This window comes from Amblyomma mixtum, chromosome 4 (genome assembly GCF_055824585.1).
Source record: "Amblyomma mixtum isolate Tamu chromosome 4, ASM5582458v1, whole genome shotgun sequence".
Lineage (NCBI taxonomy): Eukaryota > Metazoa > Arthropoda > Arachnida > Ixodida > Ixodidae > Amblyomma > Amblyomma mixtum.
In genome coordinates this window covers 135,939,571-135,957,946 of record NC_143015.1, presented here as the reverse complement: position 1 = coordinate 135,957,946, position 18,376 = coordinate 135,939,571, and the positions used below count along the sequence as shown (strand labels likewise).

Below are 18,376 nucleotides of genomic sequence, written 5' to 3'. Positions count from 1 at the left end.
GCTAACGGTAACAAGGTACACGGTATGCTAAAAGTGTCTATTTGCTAGAACTTAGCTGACGACTTCGAGAACGGGATCCATCGTAACGCTATCAAAACGCCGGTGCAAACGTAAACGAAGCGACGTTAGCGACTGCTGCAATAGCCGATAGATGCCTTCAACGTGCGGCCGGCGGTAGCTTTCTTTTCGGCTGCTGCCAGGCCGCACTGTTGGCCGTCAGAAATCACGGAGTCTGCATTACAGCATCTGCACATCATGTTTGACGTCACTTAGTCCTGTGTCGCACATAAGAGACTCCCAAGTTTGAATCAGAGCGGTGGGAAAAACTTTTTTCAACTTCGAATCGAAATTTCTTAGAAATAAATGCATCTTTCGCTGCCGGCCAAGTGGCAACAAAACCATGAAATGCCGAACTATCGGATTTTGCCGTAAAAAAATATATTAATATAGCTCTCCTCACAGTCACTTTGAGTTAATGGCTGTTTTGTGTTCCTAAGAACCTCCTGTAATGTGTACGATACAAGGTTTTCAAAAGCAACCCTCAAATGATGTTTAAACAGCAAAAAACGCCAAACCGAAATGAGGGAGGTGCCTTCGTGCGGTATTGACTTTGACGTCACTCCCGTGTTCGCCGCGAAGTGAAGTCCCCGAAGATATCGCAACTACAATGAGCCGCGCTGTCGACTTGACTGAAAACGCGGTGAACAGCTTTTCCGACACCAGCGAGTCTCTAGAAGAGGACTCATTCGACGATTTTGGACTGGACGAGTCGCCTTTCAGGTATTATTTACCGCCGTGCCAGCCAACCGAGTCACACCACAGGCCGCGCGTCACCTGCAGCATGGAGACGGTCTGAACTCGGAGAAGTAACTGCTTGAGTCAATTCTCGTGCATGAATTTATGACACGATCCTCAGAACAAAAGTTAATGTGATGCTCCCGCTGACAGCTGTTCGTGTGGCGACTGCCGGCCGACCCAGCCTGATGAAAGAATCTGCTACCGGAACGTTGCCGCGGTGCACAACGCTCTTACAGGGGCATGCATCACCAACAGTCCTCTCTTTGCGAAGCTTTGTCTCGACGGCGAGCTTTTGGAAGTGAATTCACGCCAGCCACGCTTATACAATCCAACATACTTTGAGCACGCTTACCGTGGTGCGCTTCATCTTGACGGCCGCGCTTCGTTGAGCTGGCCGCTGCGATGGGCGGCTCTACTCGAAGAACGATGGCACAGAATCTGCCTTCAAGCGCCGGTTGAACGAAGCCTTTGCGAGTCCAAAGCTCTCTCTGAGGTACACGCTGTCTTAGCAATCTGACGCGAAATGTTCCGAACACAAGCGGGAATGCATCCTCGGAGACCAGTTGACACGGTGGACAGCTCTCACCAACTTGTCGCGAAGGTTCTTATCGGTAGGAAACCTATGGTAGATCACGCCCTTTGTCACAGATGAAGAATTTGTGCACCCCAGAGCACAACAGAAGTTGTCGTGACCCATCACTCTGGCGTACACATCACATCAGGCACGTTGAGATGGCGCGAAATTGCGCGGGTGGCCGAAATAATTCCGGAGACTTCCACTACGGCACCTCTTTGTTCCTTTCTTCTTTTACTCCTTCCTTCTATCACTCCTCTCTTCCGTCGCGGTTCAAGTGTCCGTGACTGCGTAATTTACTTTCCTCAAAACTAATTTTCAGTTTTCCCCTGCACTGCCAAAACCAGCGCACGCCCGACCAGCTTGACATCATCATCATCATCAAAACGTTTATTTCCACCGAAATGAGAGTCCTTTTTGGACCCCCCGGCACGCAGGCCTAAGGGAGCCCTACTTAGGAGCCTCGCAAACTAAGGTCTGGTGAAGACACATTGTCTCTTCACGGCCTCAGCCGCCAGGCGGATAGCTTGTTGCTGCTTAGCGGGGTCCTCGCTCTGTAGCAAGGTCTCCCAGGCTTCTCTATCTTCTATCTTTTGCTCGGCGCTCGGGCTTCCAGCACATTCCCATATGACATGGTCCAGAGTGCCCCTCTCCCCGCACGTTATACAATATTGGTCTTTCTCCTCTTTGGAGATTGTTATGTATACCCAGAAGGGGATCATATGATTCCCCCCTTGCAATCTTCTCCGCGCAATTGCCTCCTCTTTTTCGAGGGAACGGTCAGGCGGCGGATAGACCCTCCTGCTCAGCTTATAATGTTCCGTGATCTCGTGGTATGAAATTAGGCTATCTTTCATGTCTATGCGGGAGGGCTGCTCTGCGGCCGCCCGGTGATAGAGAGCTCGGGCAAGCTCGTGTGCAGCCTCATTTCCTGCAATAGACTCATGCGCTGGGATCCATATTATCTCGATGTTACGTTCTATCGGCCTCGCCTCGAGGACGTGTTTGGCCTCTTCCGAGATTCTTCCTTTCTCGAAGTTTCTTACTGCAGTTTTGCTGTCACTTAAAATCGTCGTGGCCTTGGTACCGACGCAAGCGAGCGCTATCGCCAACTCTTCCGCCGCATTGGCATCTCTCGCGCGGCTCGAAGCCGCTACCGTTGGTACTCCTGCCCCGTCGACCACAGCGGATAGCCGCCCCGTGCTGTCCGCACGCGGCGTCTACGTATGCCACCTGGTCTGCCGGTCGCTCCTTCATCTTCCTCTCGTAGGCCTTAGCCCTATGTTCTCGCCTTTCCTTGTTATACACAGGGTCGACACGCCAGTGACGTCACAGTAGAGGGTGGCCTGTAGAAGTTGCTTGATCGATGGGTGCCGCTCGCGTCAGCTCGCGTCGAGGAGCGCTTGTCTTCAAAATTCCTTTGCGGAGAAACTACGCCGCTTTCAGGTGGGAAATTTTACATGAGAGATCAGACTACCATAAAGAATACAGACTTAAAATTTCATTTCGATCGATGAACATCGAAAAGTCGCCAGAGTTGCCCTTTAAATGTACGGATTCCTTTTGTTATCCCGGTAGCATTTGGTGCACCACTTTAGGAGCAATGCTTTTTTCTGCAACTGCAGCATCGCGCCGTCGTTCTAAACGGGTTTTGCTTCCCAAGGTTTAGGAGAGCCTGTCGCAAGCGCGCACCCCTGTGCACGACCGGCCGTGCCCTGAGGAAGCCGGGCGATGGACCGAAGAGGGGTGGGAGGAGCGCTGGGACCAGTTTTTGGCCCTGACGGGAAGAAGTGGGAAAGGGAAAGACAACTAACGTCCCCCTCTCCCATCTTCCTTCCCGCCTTTTAGAGGAGTGAGGGGCCAGTCGTATCTCCCACCAGCAATGTGCACTGTCAGTTTCGAGGAGCCTCCTCCTATTTTTTGCGCAAGTCGCGAAATTCAGGGAAAGCTACGTAAACGCCAATTCATATATAAAAACAATTGCGGTCGATCCGCGCAGTTAAGCCAAATGCAAATTAGGTGCGCTGGCACTTCAGTTTTAACCTCGGTTCCAGTGTTCGGGTATACATTGTTCACGAATGCAAGTAGTTCATACAGCGTTAATGGGTTAATGCCCATATACGCACAATCAGTTAGTCTCTACTTTGCATCACGGATCCCTGGGAGTCCTCGTAATATCCTTGGAGCAGTTGCAGTGGTAAAGCAATGCTCCACTTCCCTGCGGTGGAAGGTGCTGCCATCGGTGGGGTTTGTGAGACCCAGGCTGCTCTTACCGAGCAACTTCTCGCGACAAGTCGTTAATTTAATTCCACCGTCCATTGCGGGCAGCTTGCACAGTGGGCAGTACATATGTATACACGTCTGGCAGACTTGTTGAAGTGGAAAGACGGGCTAGTCTCGGTACGTAGAATGCATTTTTTTCAGCGCAAGACACAGGGCAAAGAAAAAAGATACACGCAGCACGAACGCTGGACGACAGTGACACAGACAGACAGACAGACAGAGAGACAGACAGACAGACAGACAGACGGACGGACGGACGGACGGACGGACGGACAGACAGACAGACAGACAGACAGACAGACGGACGGACGGACGGACGGACGGACGGACGGACAAAGACAGGCTGAAAGACCGACAAAGGCAGACAGACTGACAGACAGACGGACGGAACCCCTTCCCTTATCCCTTCCTTCACACGGTACGGTTTAGTGTCCAACTCATTGTGCAACGTGATTGATTGATTACAAACATCTTTATTTGTTCAGTATTCTCAGAACATGTGGGTGGGCCGCCTTGTCCGGTAGTCCATTGGCTGCTGCTGCTGCGCTGGCCCTCCCCACCAGCCAGTGCTGACGGTCAGGATCATCGCTGAGCAGAATAGCCTCACACTGCTCCTCCGAGGGGTTGGGAATGGGGTCAACTAAGGGATTAAATTGGCATCCCCACACCATATGGTAGAGGTTAGCTACCTCTCCACAGTGTGGGTATTGCGGAGAGTATAGTGTAGGGTACCACTGGTGTAATTTAGCTGGTGTTGGGTATGTGTTGGTGGTGGTGGTGAAAACATTTATTAAGAATGAACAGGAGGTATGTTTGGATCAGCACGTAAGGGACCGATCCTTACGAACACTAGGTGGAGGTCCCTAGCATGGGATCCCAGTGGCGGTGGCCGCCACCCGGGCGCGGCAGACTAAGGCTTGTTGGGCCTGTAAGTCGTGGCAGCCGAGCAGGGTCGCCTCCCAGTCCTCCCTGGTTGGGTTGGGGATGGGGGGAATAGCGGGGTTGGAGGGGCTGGCCCACACCATGTGACAGGTGTCAGAAGACACTGCACTACAGTGTGGGCAGCTGCCGCTAAAGGAGGGGTCAAAATATTTTAGCGCTGCCGGGCACAGCAATGTATTGGTGAGTTGGCGGAGAAGGAGCCGCTCACCCGCCTTGTTCAGGCCTTTACATGGGCTAGGATAAAGGCGACGACAATTTTGATAATATGTTGTAATATCTTTGAATATATAGACCGGATTAAAATCTTGTTCCTGATCGGATGGGGAGGAGAAAACAGCCCGGTGAGAAAGCGCGCGGGCGGCTGCGTATGCTGCCTCGTTTCCTGCCAACCCCTGCTGAGCAGGGGCCCATATAAGGTAACGGTGTGCGGGGTCCGTATCACGTATGCAATTTTGGTAGATTCGATAGGCTAGGAAGGGAGTGCAGCCTTGTTCGACGTTCCGACAGGCCCCTCGCGAGTCGGTGATTATGTATTTTGAATCGGAATGCGAGGCCGCGAGAGCAACTGCGACCCCTTCTGCTTGTGTTACACTGCTGCCTCGGAAGGTGAGGCCGTTAACTGTGTTGCTGTTGTGAGCTGCCGCGACCGTGTACCATCCCCCGTGGTGAGGACCGGAGGCGTCCACGTAGTATACACCTGTTTTCTTGGCATAATGTCGGGCTAGCGCTTCCGCTCGCGCCATGCGCCGACCGTTATGTTCTTCGTGTGACATGCTGGCTGGAAGAGGCCGCACGTGGAGGGAACGTCTCCACAGTTCTGGGATGTGAAGCCTGTCTTCCATGGGAGTGGAGTGTTGGATATGGAGTCGAGCAAGAAGGCGGCGATCCGACTTCGTTAGCGACAAGCGCGTGTACTGGTTTGTAAGGTGCGCCTCCCGGAGCTCCCGGAAAGTATTCACCACCCCAAGGGCCATAAGCCGGCTGTTTGAAGTAGTGACGGGGAGGTCAAGGACACGCTTAATAATTTTGCGAAGGATGACCTCAAGCGCATCCTCCTCTTGTTTCCGTAGGTGTAGGTAAGGAGTCGAATAGAGAATTCGACTGGTTGCAAAGGCGTTTGCCAACCGCAAGGCATCCTTACTTTGTAACTCCCCGCATTTGTTGGAAACCCGGCGGACCGTGCGGCCCACCTGGTCCTCCACCTTACGGAGTTTGGCCAATGTAGTGTCTGGCCGTCTGTGTTTGTGGATGTAGAGTCCGAGTACCCGTATCTCATCACTTTCGCGTATGGGACCGCTCTCAAGAGAAAGAGATATTTTAGTTGTGCACTTTTGTGAGTGGCGGAGGTGCACAAATTCAGGTTTTTTAGGGGAATATTGAAGACCGCTGCGGCGGGCGTAGCGGTCTGCTATCGTCGCCGCTGTTTGCAGGCTTGTTTCAATGTCCCCTGTGCTGCCCTGCGTGGCCCACAGAGTGATGCCATCAGCGTACAGGGCGTGCCGCACGCCGGCGACACTACTCAGCCGGGCAGCCAGGTGCATCATGGCCAGATTGAAGAGCAGCGGGGAAAGTACCGCGCCTTGGGGTGTTCCCCGCGTGCCGAGTAGATAAGGACCATGCTCTCTATCTTGGATTCGGATGTACGATTGAAGATCCATTAAAAATTGGCTTATGTACCGGAATGTGTTGAGGCCACAGTCGGTCTGGCTTAAATTAGTGAGTATGATCTCGTGTGTTACATTGTCAAATGAACCTTTGAGATCCAAAGCGAGTACTACCCGCTCATTGTGGGGGCATTCGACGGGGTCTAGGACTTCCCGATTAAGTTGCGGAGGACATCCTGTGCGGATCTGTGTGGGCGGAATCCGAACATGGTGCTCGCAAAGACATGTTTGTTTTCAAGATATGCAGATAACCGATCCCGCGCCATCCTCTCCATTAGTTTGCCCACACAGGAGGTGAGAGAGATGGGGCGGAGGTTATCTGTGTCAATTGGTTTTCCTGCTTTAGGAATAAAAGTGACCAGAGCCGTTTTCCAGTCGATTGGAGAGGGGGTGTCCCCACGCCAAATTGCATTGATGTAGTCTAGGAGGGACTGGTATGCTAAATCGGGCCGGTTCGTCAAAAGCTTGACGGTGACGTTATCCCTTCCTGGCGCAGTGCCCCGTTCCATTTTGGCGAGAGCCGCCCGCAGATCATGGAGCTGGAAAGGTTGATCCAGCTCCGTGTTCTCTCTGCCTGCATAAGAGTACGCAGATCCACGGGGGTCTTGCGCTGTACACAGCTACTGGTCCCGAAGTTTCTGTCGCGATTGCTCTCGCGGCCTCACATTCCGGTTCAAAATACATAATCACCGACTCGCGAGGGGCCTTTCCGAACGTCGAAAAAGGCTGCATTCCCTTCCTAGCCTATCGAATCTACCAAAATTGCATACGGGATACGGACCCTACACACCGTTGCCTTATTTGGGCCCCTGCTCATAAGGGGTTGCCAGGAAACGTGGCAGCAGACGCAGCCGCCCGCGCGTTCTCTCACCGGGTTGTTTTCTCCTCCCCACCCGATCAGGAACCCGATCCTAATCCGATCTATACCTTCAAAGATATTATAACCTACAATCAAGATAGTCATCGCCCTTACCCTCGCCCATGAAAAGGCCTGAAAAAGGCGGATGAGCTGCTCCTTCTCCGCCTTCTCACCTATTACATTGCTGTGCCCAGCAGCACTAAAACCTTTTGACCCCTCCTTTAGCGGCAGCTGCTCGCACTGTAGTGCGGTGTCTTCTGACACCTATCACATGGTGTGGGCCTGCCCCTCCAACTCCGCTATTCCGCCCATCCCCAACCCAACCCGGGAGGACTGGGAGGCGACCCTGCTCGCCTGCCACGACTTACAGGCCCAACAAGCCTTAATAGTCTGGCACGCCCGGGCGGCGGCCACCGCCACTGGGGTCCCAAACTAGGGACGTCCACCTAGCGCTTGTAAGGATCGGTCCCTTACGGGCTGATCCAAACATACCTCCTGTTCCTTCCACATAAATGTTCTCACCACCACCACCCCTACCGAAACGCGGCCGCCGCGGTCGGGTTCGAACCCAGGTACTCTGACTGTAAATTTATGAGTAGCCTATTATGAGTAGCAGATTACCGATATCCCTGGCAAGAAAGTGATTTCAGCGGCAAGGGACGTCACCAGTGCGGATAATTGCCATTGGCTGGGAGGAAACAACGTCACTTCCCCTAAAGGCATCCACGGCTTCTAATGCTATCGTATTGCCAAACATAATATGTGACCCTGTCCATTTTGAAGCGAAAGCTTCACTACGCTATGTAAAGCCAAGGTCACCATGTTTGCGGATTTCTCATTCATTTGACCTTCAGATAAAGCAAAGGAAAGGAGCATAACTGGCCCCCTGGTAGAGTGGACACCTTAGCCGCACTCTAAGCCACGAAACCGATGAAGAGTGGTAGCTACCGGCCCTCTCTGGGGCAGTGGACACCTCAGTCACGCTTTAAGCGACGAAACCGATGAAAAGCGGGGGCTTCGAAAGCACAGGAAAGGCATGTAACTGGCCCACTGGACAGGGGACACCTCAGTCGTACTAAGCTACGCGGTAGTAGTGACAGCTGTGCGCTGCATGAGTTGGCACTGACAGGAGGGGGAGGATAAACTTTATTTCCGCCGACAAATGTAGCAAACGGTTTGGGGTTATAGCCCCACCAAGTGGCCATGAGCCCGTGGCGTTCGGCGACTTTAGGGCTCTTGTCACAACCGTCCGAGTCGGAACTGTGCAATGCGGCCTCCCACTGGTCTGTATTCGAGAGCTGCAAGCCTCGAGGAGGGGAGTCCCGAGGGCAAGCCCAGAGTATGTGGGATAGAGTGGCATGTTGGCCACACAGTTGACAGGAAGGGGGGTAGACCCCGGTCGTTTGGAGCCTCCACGCAACCTCTTGGGGCTTGGTGGGAGAGCTATGTGCGGGGGGACAAGTCGACCTGAGCGGTAGTGCATGGTTGTGTCATGAAATGCAACCATAAGATCTCTCGCCGTCCGCAGGACGGGCGACACCACATTCCGGTCGACGAATCCTCGGGCATAAGTGTGGGCCGCCTCGTTCCTTGGATGGCATGAGTGCGCAGGGACCCAGATCAATTGGATCGGGCGGAGTTGGAGGTTGGTGGAGTGGAGGAGAGAGAGGGTGACAGGGGAGACCCGGCCTTTGGCGAAATTATGAATCGCAGATTTAGAGTCGCTGAAGATGATTTCTAGGGCTCTTTAACGTGCGCTGACGTCGCACAGTACACGGACCTCGAGAATTTCGCCTCCATCGAAATTCGAGATGTGGTATGCGTATGCGAATCTGATCAATCATTACAAATAACGCGAATTACCGTTTTTTTAGGCAGTAATTATCTATTTACATTGGTAGCAGAGGTCGTACACCATACGAGGCAACAGTGTACAAAGTATAAACCCCGTGCGTGGATTACTGCTGGGGAAATAAGTAGACTATAAAAAAATTAACTGTGGTTTAATTACTACTGAACCAGGTTAGAGAGCGAAAGCTATGGCGTATCGGGCAACTATACACGGCTTGGCGTTTGTAACGTTGAGTGCGTTCCGGAGACTGGATAGGCAGCGCACCCACACTGCCACCCTGGCAAGTGGCAGTTAATGGTTGATAGTGAGAGTTTGCTCATCCAGTGAAAGCTCCGGCCTATGCCTGCAATGCCGCGTGTCTGCCACAACGGTGTCAGCGCTAACGCAAGCAGCCCACATCACCCTCTCACCACCCCACGTACCTCAAAGCGCGATTCAGGCATCCACTGACCCAGGGAGCCAGTTATGCGCGCTTCCTTTCCTTCAAATCATCGGACCGTAAACATTGACAACGCCAACGCCATAGAACGCAATGAACGCCGACGGCCTATGACTTCATGAAGTGCCGCGTTTCTGCCACAACGTTGTCAGTGCCAGTAGCAGTAATGCAGGTGGATAGCTCTGCTAATGGCACTAACAACGTTGTGGCAGAAACGCGGCACTTCATTGCGGCAGCTGAACACAATACACGACCGCTTGAACTCTGGCACGTGCCACATGCTCGCACTAACTACGCTTTTCAAATTTTACACCATCGCTTGACATGCCTACAAAACAACCTTAAAGGGACCGTGAGGAGAGCTCTATTAATATTTTTTTTTATAGCAAACTCTCATAGTTCGGCATATCATGGCTTTGTTACCATTTGGCCGGCAGCGAAAAATGCATTTATTTCTAAGAAATTCGGATTCGAAGTTGAAAAGATTTTCCCGCCGCTCTGATTCAAACTTGGGAATCTCTTAGGACGACACAGGACTAAGTGACGTGAAACATGACGTGCATACGACGTAACGCAAACTCCGTGATTTCTGTCGGCCAGCAGTGCGGCCTAGCAGCAGCCGAAAAGAAAGCTCCGCCGGCCGCACGTTGATCATGAAGGCATCTATCGGCTATTGCGGCCGTCGCTACCGTCGCTTCGTTTACGTTTGCACCGGCGTTTTGCCAGCGTTACGATGTATCCCGTTCTCGAAGCCTTCAACGAAGTTCTCGCAAATAGATACCTTTAGCATACCGTGTACCTTGTTACAGTTAGCGGAATACCGGGAGCCCGCCCACCGCCGGTGAGTAGGCGCTGAATACTCCCGATGCTGCAGGCGCGCGCGTAGCTGGCGGGTACGTGGCGCCATCGGGCGACGTCAAAAAGATTTGCGCATGCATTGGCTGAGCCTCAGTGATTCGTGGTTTCTCGTGTCCCAGTGTTACTAGAAGCATTGGTTCTAGCAACGCTGTTTTGTCCTATGACGTCAGCACGCTTGTACTTGCAAGCTTGGCCTGTGGCGGCAATACCTGTATTTTGGTTCTTGCTCTTTTCTACGTTCAAGAGCTTTGTTGTCGGTATGAGTGGCGTTTTTGTAATCAGGAGCTTGTATACTGTCGATACAAGCCAACTTCAATTTCTCCTCAGTGTCCCTTTAAGCAGTCCGGTACTCCGCCGCCGCAGAGGACTCCTCCCTCCCCTCAAGCAGCCGAGTTGGAATCGCGCTTGTTTTAAAATTGCGCTGTATAAGCTCGCGCTTGTTTCTGGATGGTGACAACCTCGTATGAGCCAGGCTTTAGTTTCTACGGGGCCTGAAGGAATAAATGACAGACAAGAAATAGTTGTGGCGTTTGAAAACTCCAGGCGTGAAAGCGGACCGGTAGGCAGTCGACGCGTGCTATAGCGAGAATTTAAGATCATTGACACCGCCTATGAAGGCCTTCGTACAACGAGCGACTGAATGACGGAACTAGAAACGCAATTTTCTGCATTTATCACTACAGGTCAGCATGCACCAGAGATTATCAGCGATTTGTGTAGCGCTCGCGCAAAAAATAAAACAAGCCAGAAAAGTTTGCAGTGAATATCATTCGAGTTTTAACTGATAAAGCGTTTTGCGTTTGTTCGTGCTCATAAATTTTATTACCCACGTGATGCTTTTAATAATAATGTAAATTTCGAGTCATGTGTGGAGATAGAAAGTGAAAGCAATGATGAATACGGAACACTGCGCAGACCACGGGACTATGAAGAAGTAGACGGTAAAACGCGGTGAATATCAAAGGAGCATCGAGGACAGCTCCATCCAATTATTTTTCGCAGTACGATTATTTTTATCGCACAAGTACAAGTGAGCACAGATTGCAAGGACGACCATGTAGTCTCGGCAGCTCGATCTATGCCGCACTCCCGCCTCTGCTGCTTCCTCCCTCAGACCTCACTTGCAATCTGCTTGTTTGGGCGATGCCATCACCTGGTCGTGCTTAACGTTAGAAGTTATTGCCCGCTTTGCTAGACTTCTCCCGATATGAGCCATTGAGCAAACTCTTTAGTCTTCCAGGCCAACGCTTCGATGCAGGCAGTAGTAGTCTATACCTCCAGCCGCACTGAGCAGTCTTGGGGACAAATGTGTGCCCCACAGGGCGTACAAGGTTCGATGTCGCGCAAGCACCGCGATGCCCCCTCAGGGAACCCCCACCGCGCAGGTCCCGGGCTCTTCGGCGCGAGGTCCTCAAGGGCGACGTGATCATCGCCCCGTACGAGGCCACCGTCCAGAACAGCGTGAAGATCTTCGTCGACGCCATACGCTGGGTGCACGAGCAGTTTCTTTGTTTGTTTATTGGTTTCATTCCAATACAAGGAAAAAGCGAAGGGAGAGCTAAAGGCTACTAGCCTGACGAAGCTCTCCCTCCGCATACAGTTTCGACAACATTACAAAAAAAAAATAAGAAACAGCACACATATTTGTAGATACACTCTACACAGTTCTATACCATGAAGGATCCAGTACATATGACTGCACACAAATATATACAACAGATTTCTTGTCGTAGATGTGACAAAAAAGGGGGAAAGAAAACATGAACACAAATGCAAAGGTCAGTCATCGTGGCGAACATATGTACATATGAAAAAAAGGAAAAAAACAGAAAAAGGCGACATCCAACACACAGTAAAAGAGCACTGTTTTACAAACAAACGCTACATACGGCTTTAAGAGAGAAGTCACTGGTAGCGAATTTATTTCTCGATAACCATTGTATTGAACGTTTTTTTCTTAATCGATTTGTTGAGGTCCACATCATCTGGAAGTTAATTTAGAATCACCGGAATTTGGTAACTTAAATGCTGTTTTCCATAATTCGTGCGTGTTCGAGGCTTTCTGCGCTCTTGCCTTCGAAGGGCGAGCGTGTGTGTTTCAGCGGGATTGCTAAATGCGTGTAGTTTATGTTTTTGTACATACTGCAATAACAGTGCAGGCCGAACCTGCGCTACTTCATCCACACCAACGACACCACGCTGGTGGACCTGCTGGCCGCGCACGAGTACATCGGGGCGCTGAACGAGACCAACGACCGGTACTTCCACTGCGTGCCGGTGCAGCTGGTGCAGGTGAACCGGGACATGAACAGCTCGCTGTTCGTGCCGGAGAGCCAGTTCCGGGACGATTTCTGGCCCACGCACTGCGAGGGGGACGCGTACATCATCCACGCCAAGCACCTCAAGTCGCTTCTGCGGGGCTCGGTGGCCATCAAGCAGTACCCGCGCCTGACTCAGTACGTCACCGGACACCTACCTGTCGTGGCCCGGGTGGGACACAAGAACATCACGAGAAAGGTATTTTGATTGATTTACTGATTGATTGATTGATTGATTGATTGATTGATTGATTGATTGATTGATTGATTGATTGATTGATTGATTGATTGATTGATTGATTGATTGATCGATCGATCGATCGATCGATCGATCGATCGGTCGGTCGGTCGGTCGATCGGTCGGTCGGTCGGTCGGGTTGGGTCGGTCAGTCGGTCGGTTTCGTCGAAACTTGTTTATAAGGGTTAATACTCTGTCGGTCTATAACCACTTTCCTTTGATGCGAATGATACCACGAAGATATAACGGAGGCACATATCAGTAGAACTTCATTTCTGGCTAGTTCGTGCATTTTAGTTTTAAATAGTGCTTAGCGAGGACGATACAATGCGGAACGCATAGAGGAAGACCAGAAGCGCAGGAAGGGATCCTATGGTCGGATGGTGCTCAGGAACGAAGCGCAGATGCCGCTCAGGGGAGGCCCGCTAGCTACCTCGGTATTTCATCATCTTCTGCTCAGTTGTTATTCATTTCTCAGGGCCAACACTAATCGGCGCGAAACGCTTCCACAAACATTCGGTCCTCCTCCGGCGCACCAACGTTTCGCACGCATTCGCGACAGGCCGCTTCTTATCGTTCGCAGTCCCTCTTGGCATACTCAATGCCGGCCGGTTCCCAGGTGAATTAGCACGTATACGGTACGGCTTAAAGCGCATGCAGCGCACCTCAATGACTCCCCACCATTTCGTCCTACTGAGAAATGTTCCAGCGCACGGCATAGAGTTTGCTTGCACCGTGTACACGCTTAAGGGTGTGGGGCGTCGAATCAGTGGGCAAACCGAATGTATTGCGAAGGCAAGATTACCGCTGGTCCTTAAGGGTAACGGAGTGGATAGCGAAGGCAAGCGTAGCAGGGGGCAGCAGAAAGTTAGGTGGGTGGATGAGATTAAGAAGTTTGCGGGGATACGGTGGCCGCAGCTGGGAAAAGGACAGGGTTAATTGAAGAGACATGGGAGAGGCATTTGCCCTGCAGTGGGCTTAGTCAGGCTAATGATGATGATGATGACAGTACGCGCCACGAAATACCATCGAGATCGTAGTGTGTGGACGAGGGCAAACGCCAAAATCAACGACCCGCTTCGCACGCTCAGTGCCTCTGGCATTTAGCTGCTGATCGCCAGTTCGCGGTACCGAACCGGCCCGCGGCTGCCGCACGCAAAAAGGCCCTTTGTGCTTAAAGGACCAAGGTGGTCTCAGATAATCTGAGGCCATCCACTGCGGCGTCCCTCATGTAGCCCAAGTGCCGCTTCAGGACGTTAAACTCCACGTACCATACCATAGCATTCCATGCGATGCCATACCATACCATACCCGGGTTCAAACCTGGCCTCGGCGGTGACATTTCGATTGAGGCGAAATGCTGGAGGCTCGTGTCCTGTGCGATATCCGTGCGCATTAGAACCGCAGGTGGTCTAAATTATCCGGAGCCCTCCACAATGGCGTCCCTCACAGCCCGGGTCGCTGTGGGAGGTTAATCCTGTGAAGTCGAAGCATACGTGCCATAATTCTATTTGCTCACAAATTCAACTCTATACACATGCCGCCGCTGTGGCTCAGTGGTTATGGTGATCGGCTGCTGATTCGAAAGTCGCGGGTACGATCCCGGCCGCGGCGGTCGAATATAGATGGAGGCGATATTCTAGAGGCCTCTGCACTGTGCGATGTCAGTGCACGTTAAACAACCTCAGGTGGTCGAAATTTCCGGAGTCCTTCACTACGGCGTCTCTCATAGCCTGAGTCGTTTGAGACGTTAAACCCCATAAAACCAACCAAACCAACATTTTCAATGGGGATACCACACCATACCATACCATGCATACTAATGATATACCGTGCATACCATCCAAATCAACGTAAAAACCATATACACACTTTTTTCACTAGGGCGTTGCCGACACCATGGCGCAAGCATGGTGTAGGTGTTAAAGCCTGCGAACGATTAGGTGGCGCCCAGGTTATAAAGCTCTGCGGCCGAGGACCGTGCGTGCCGTATGGTTTGAAACGAAGACAGTCACCGCACCTTTCCTTCCTCCTCTCCCTTTTCGCAGGTACGTGCTGAGGATGCGCAGCAGGCGGCGGACGAAGTCGCCCCAGAGCGGCCCATATTCGTCAGTCGACTGAAGAACATCTCGAAATGGAAGCCGCAGTGGCTCAAGACGCTCATCTGCTACGCAAGCGCCAACGAGACCAAGGAGTTGACGGATAAGATCATGGGCAAGATCAAGATCCAGATGCTAGACTGAAGGACGCGACTGCACACTGCCTCGAAGCTAGAGCCATGGCTGTCTTCTTCCCAGTCAGGCCGGCGCAATGGCAGTTTCATGCTGGCTTGTTCGCACACACTATACTCTGTTTTTGCATTCCTCGTGGAAATCCTTTACCGACCTGGTTTCACGCGAGCGCTGTGACAAGCCGGTCCCGTGGGTTTGCGTTTCGCAAGGTATTTTTTCATCCACGTTCTCCTGTGCTTTGAGCAGTGCCACGCGACCGAGACCTTTGGAAAGACTATGGTTCCTCTGCAGTGATGACACTTTTTTACTCGCCGTCTCTCCGTGTACTAACCGTTATTCTTGAATTTTTGTGTTGCAACCATTTGACGCGCCAGCGCTTTGTTTTTGTTTTCTTTCTTTTTTGTTGTTTGGGTTTTTTTTTCCTTTTCGTGTACTCTTCCTCCGTTGTCTAGTGCACCGGGTAGCGATTCTCGCACAAACTCAACTAGGCACTTATGAAGTTGTTTCTGTTGGAATGTGGAAAGAATGCAATTTAACTGAAAGCTCGGCCCGCATGCGCTTCGCTGAGTTTACAACTCTGGCTTTAGACGACTCGTTTCAAGAAAATGCAACCTCGGAGCAATCCTGGAGATTCAGAAAGTGGCTGGCACGACTGGCACGTTTAAAAGTTTTATAGTGCGTCTTTTGTCCTGTGTCATGACATTCTTTATTGTTGTCATTTTCTTTTGTTCTGCCCTCCTTTCGAGCCGTCTACAGTTCCGGCGGCCAAAGTGACAGTTGTACCACGGGGGTTGGTCCTGCGACGCAAGAAATTTGTTTTCCGCTGTTCTTTGCTCTTACCTCCCACAAGCCTGTTTGTACTGTGTGGTCTGTGGTACTGTTGTACTGTACCTTGTTCCTGTTGTTTATTTACAGTGTCTGCTTTGTTGAATAACAGTGAAACACTGTGCTCACTTCGTTACTTCGTCTCCGAACACCTATTTACCGCTACAGCGATTAAGCGTGTCAGCTGGAATACGAGGATTCAGAATGGTGCCTTCGCTCGTGGGCAGCTTATGGAACCTCGCAGGTCAGTGCGCTGCCTATATGGCCTTCGACGTAAGCTATCGGCCGCATTTTAAAGCGTTATTTGCTCTGGACAGGTCCTTTATTCGCCGATAGATGACGCGACCACTTGCAAAAATTTGCCTGGGACGGGACGACTGGCCCATTCATCGTGATAAGAGGGGCGCCGATTTGTATTGCACAACAGCCAGCAACAAATGCACGAGATACTTAGCCGTCCTAAGGTGTTTTTTTTTTGTCGTTTGTCTACATTGTCACAGACCTCCAAAGCTGGCTGTGCTCACAGCATGTCCAGTTAATGTCAGTTTCCTTTCTTTACTTACATCTAAAAATTTTCCCTCCGAGTACCGGTGTCATAGACAACTCTTGTAATGTAGAGAGCTCTTGTACTCTAGAAAAAAGCAAGAACTAAAATACAGGTACCCCCGCCACAATTCAGTCTCACAAGTACAAACGCGATGACTAAATAACCAAAAACATGGCCACGGTTCTCGCAGGCTGACAAACGTGCATGAAGGTCGCGCGTTTAATCGATATTGATATATAGAAGTTATTGTTTTGAAACCATTGGTGCACTTTCAACGCACGAGGAAGATGGAAAGAGACAACCTGAATGTTGGAAGCGATCGAAAACATATACTTGACGGCGACCCAGATCGACGGTCAGCTGAGTTTGTTTTGGTGCTTCGCGGCTATGCGCTTTGCGTACCCGCACGGTTTACTTTTTGACTTGAAGTTGAAGTTTTTCAACTTGAAATGAAAATATCTCAGCCATAAAGTTACCTTTCGCCGCTGGGCCAGCGACAACAAAGCCACGAAATGCCGAACTGTTGGTAGAGTTGTCCTCAATGCCCCTTTAATCTAATCTGCCCACCTAATTTCCTGCCGCCCCTGCTACGCTTGCCTTCTCTAGGAATCCAGTCCGTTACAATATTTCGCTCTCGTGATACGGATCTGCGGTCACTACCTGCTCTAAGTAGACGTTTTCCCTTGCCACTTCCAGCACGTCGCTGCCAATCGTAAGCTGCTGCTCCCTTCCGAGACTGCTGAATAGTACTTTAATGTTCCGCACATTAATTCTTAGACCCACCGTTCTGCTTTGCCTGTCTTAATCATTCCATGAATGGCATTTGTTTGGTTTGGTTTACGGAGTTTGAAGTCCCGAAGGCTATGGGTACGAGACGCCATAGTAGAGGGCTGCAGATTTCGACCACCCGGGGTTCTTTAGCGTGGACTCACATCGCACAGTACAGAGGCCTCTAGAATATCGCCTCCATCGAAATTCTACCGCCGCGGCCGAGGTCGAACCCGCGTCTTTCGGGTAAGCACCAGAGCACCATAACCATTGAGCCACCGCGGCGGCTCATGAATGACAACCGTAGTAACCATAGATGTCGTAATAGACGATATGCGAAATTGCTTGGCGGTCTGGCAACACCGCGCCCACAACTTCCGGTTTCCATCTTGGCGCGGTCGAGCTCGTCGAGCTGCTGCATCGTTTGCTATGCGTACTTTCTTCTTGCGAGTGGAATTTCAACAGGCAAGCTTCAGCTGCTGCGTTGTTTTCACAGCTGATCTTTGACTAAATGTAGGTGCTGTCAGTAAGCGCCAGCTTACTCCTACCGCGTCCTCAGCTTCGCTTGAAGTCTGGCGCTGATGATCACAATAATCGGCACACGAAAGTGGGTTGGTAAGTCGAACCGTGACCGTGTGCTGTTGTCGTTTTAATGCTCGCATTAAAGCACCAGTTCAAGCATCACGCATTATCATGGCTATTTTATTCCCAGGTGGACGTGAATTCATCTGGCAGGGTAGCGAGCGGTTATTTTGCGGTGAGTGCGCACGTGTGTTGACAAACTTGTGTGATAGTGCGAACTTTCGTTCGCGCCGACGCCAGGAGCTTCGTGCATTGCAGTATAATCACACAAGACCCTCGACCAGCTGCGTAATTCGATTCCTTTATTGTAATGTGCAATGCGCATCTGCGGTTTTCAGAGCCCGGCGTCGGTTGATTTTCGCCGCAATTCGTTGAAACCGCGTCTTGATTAAGGCGCAGTTGAATCGAGTATTGCGATGTTGTCAATCGATATTACCATGAGGAAAGTGGGCACATATAATTCAAAATGTAAGCAAAGACGCAGTTTTTTTTTTTCAGATAAGCACTAAGCTACCGCGGCGGCTTGATTAGAGAAAGAGCGTACAGCTGTAGGTGCCTGCACGGACTCGATACGTTGGTCAAGTTGTGTGTGCAGGGG

The 18,376-nt window shown here is 51.2% G+C and overlaps 1 protein-coding gene across 1 annotated transcript; it reads left to right on the top strand.

Annotated features, from left to right (window-relative positions):
• The first annotated feature begins 667 nt into the window (after positions 1–667).
• LOC149348337 (uncharacterized) lies at positions 668–16,035 on the top strand. Its single transcript, XM_089541727.1, has 4 exons — positions 668–780; positions 11,655–11,783; positions 12,429–12,786; positions 14,874–16,035. Exons 1-4 carry the CDS (start codon positions 668–670, stop codon positions 15,066–15,068), a joined length of 795 nt encoding a protein of 264 aa, XP_089397853.1. The 3' UTR covers positions 15,069–16,035.
• The last annotated feature ends 2,341 nt before the right edge of the window (positions 16,036–18,376 follow it).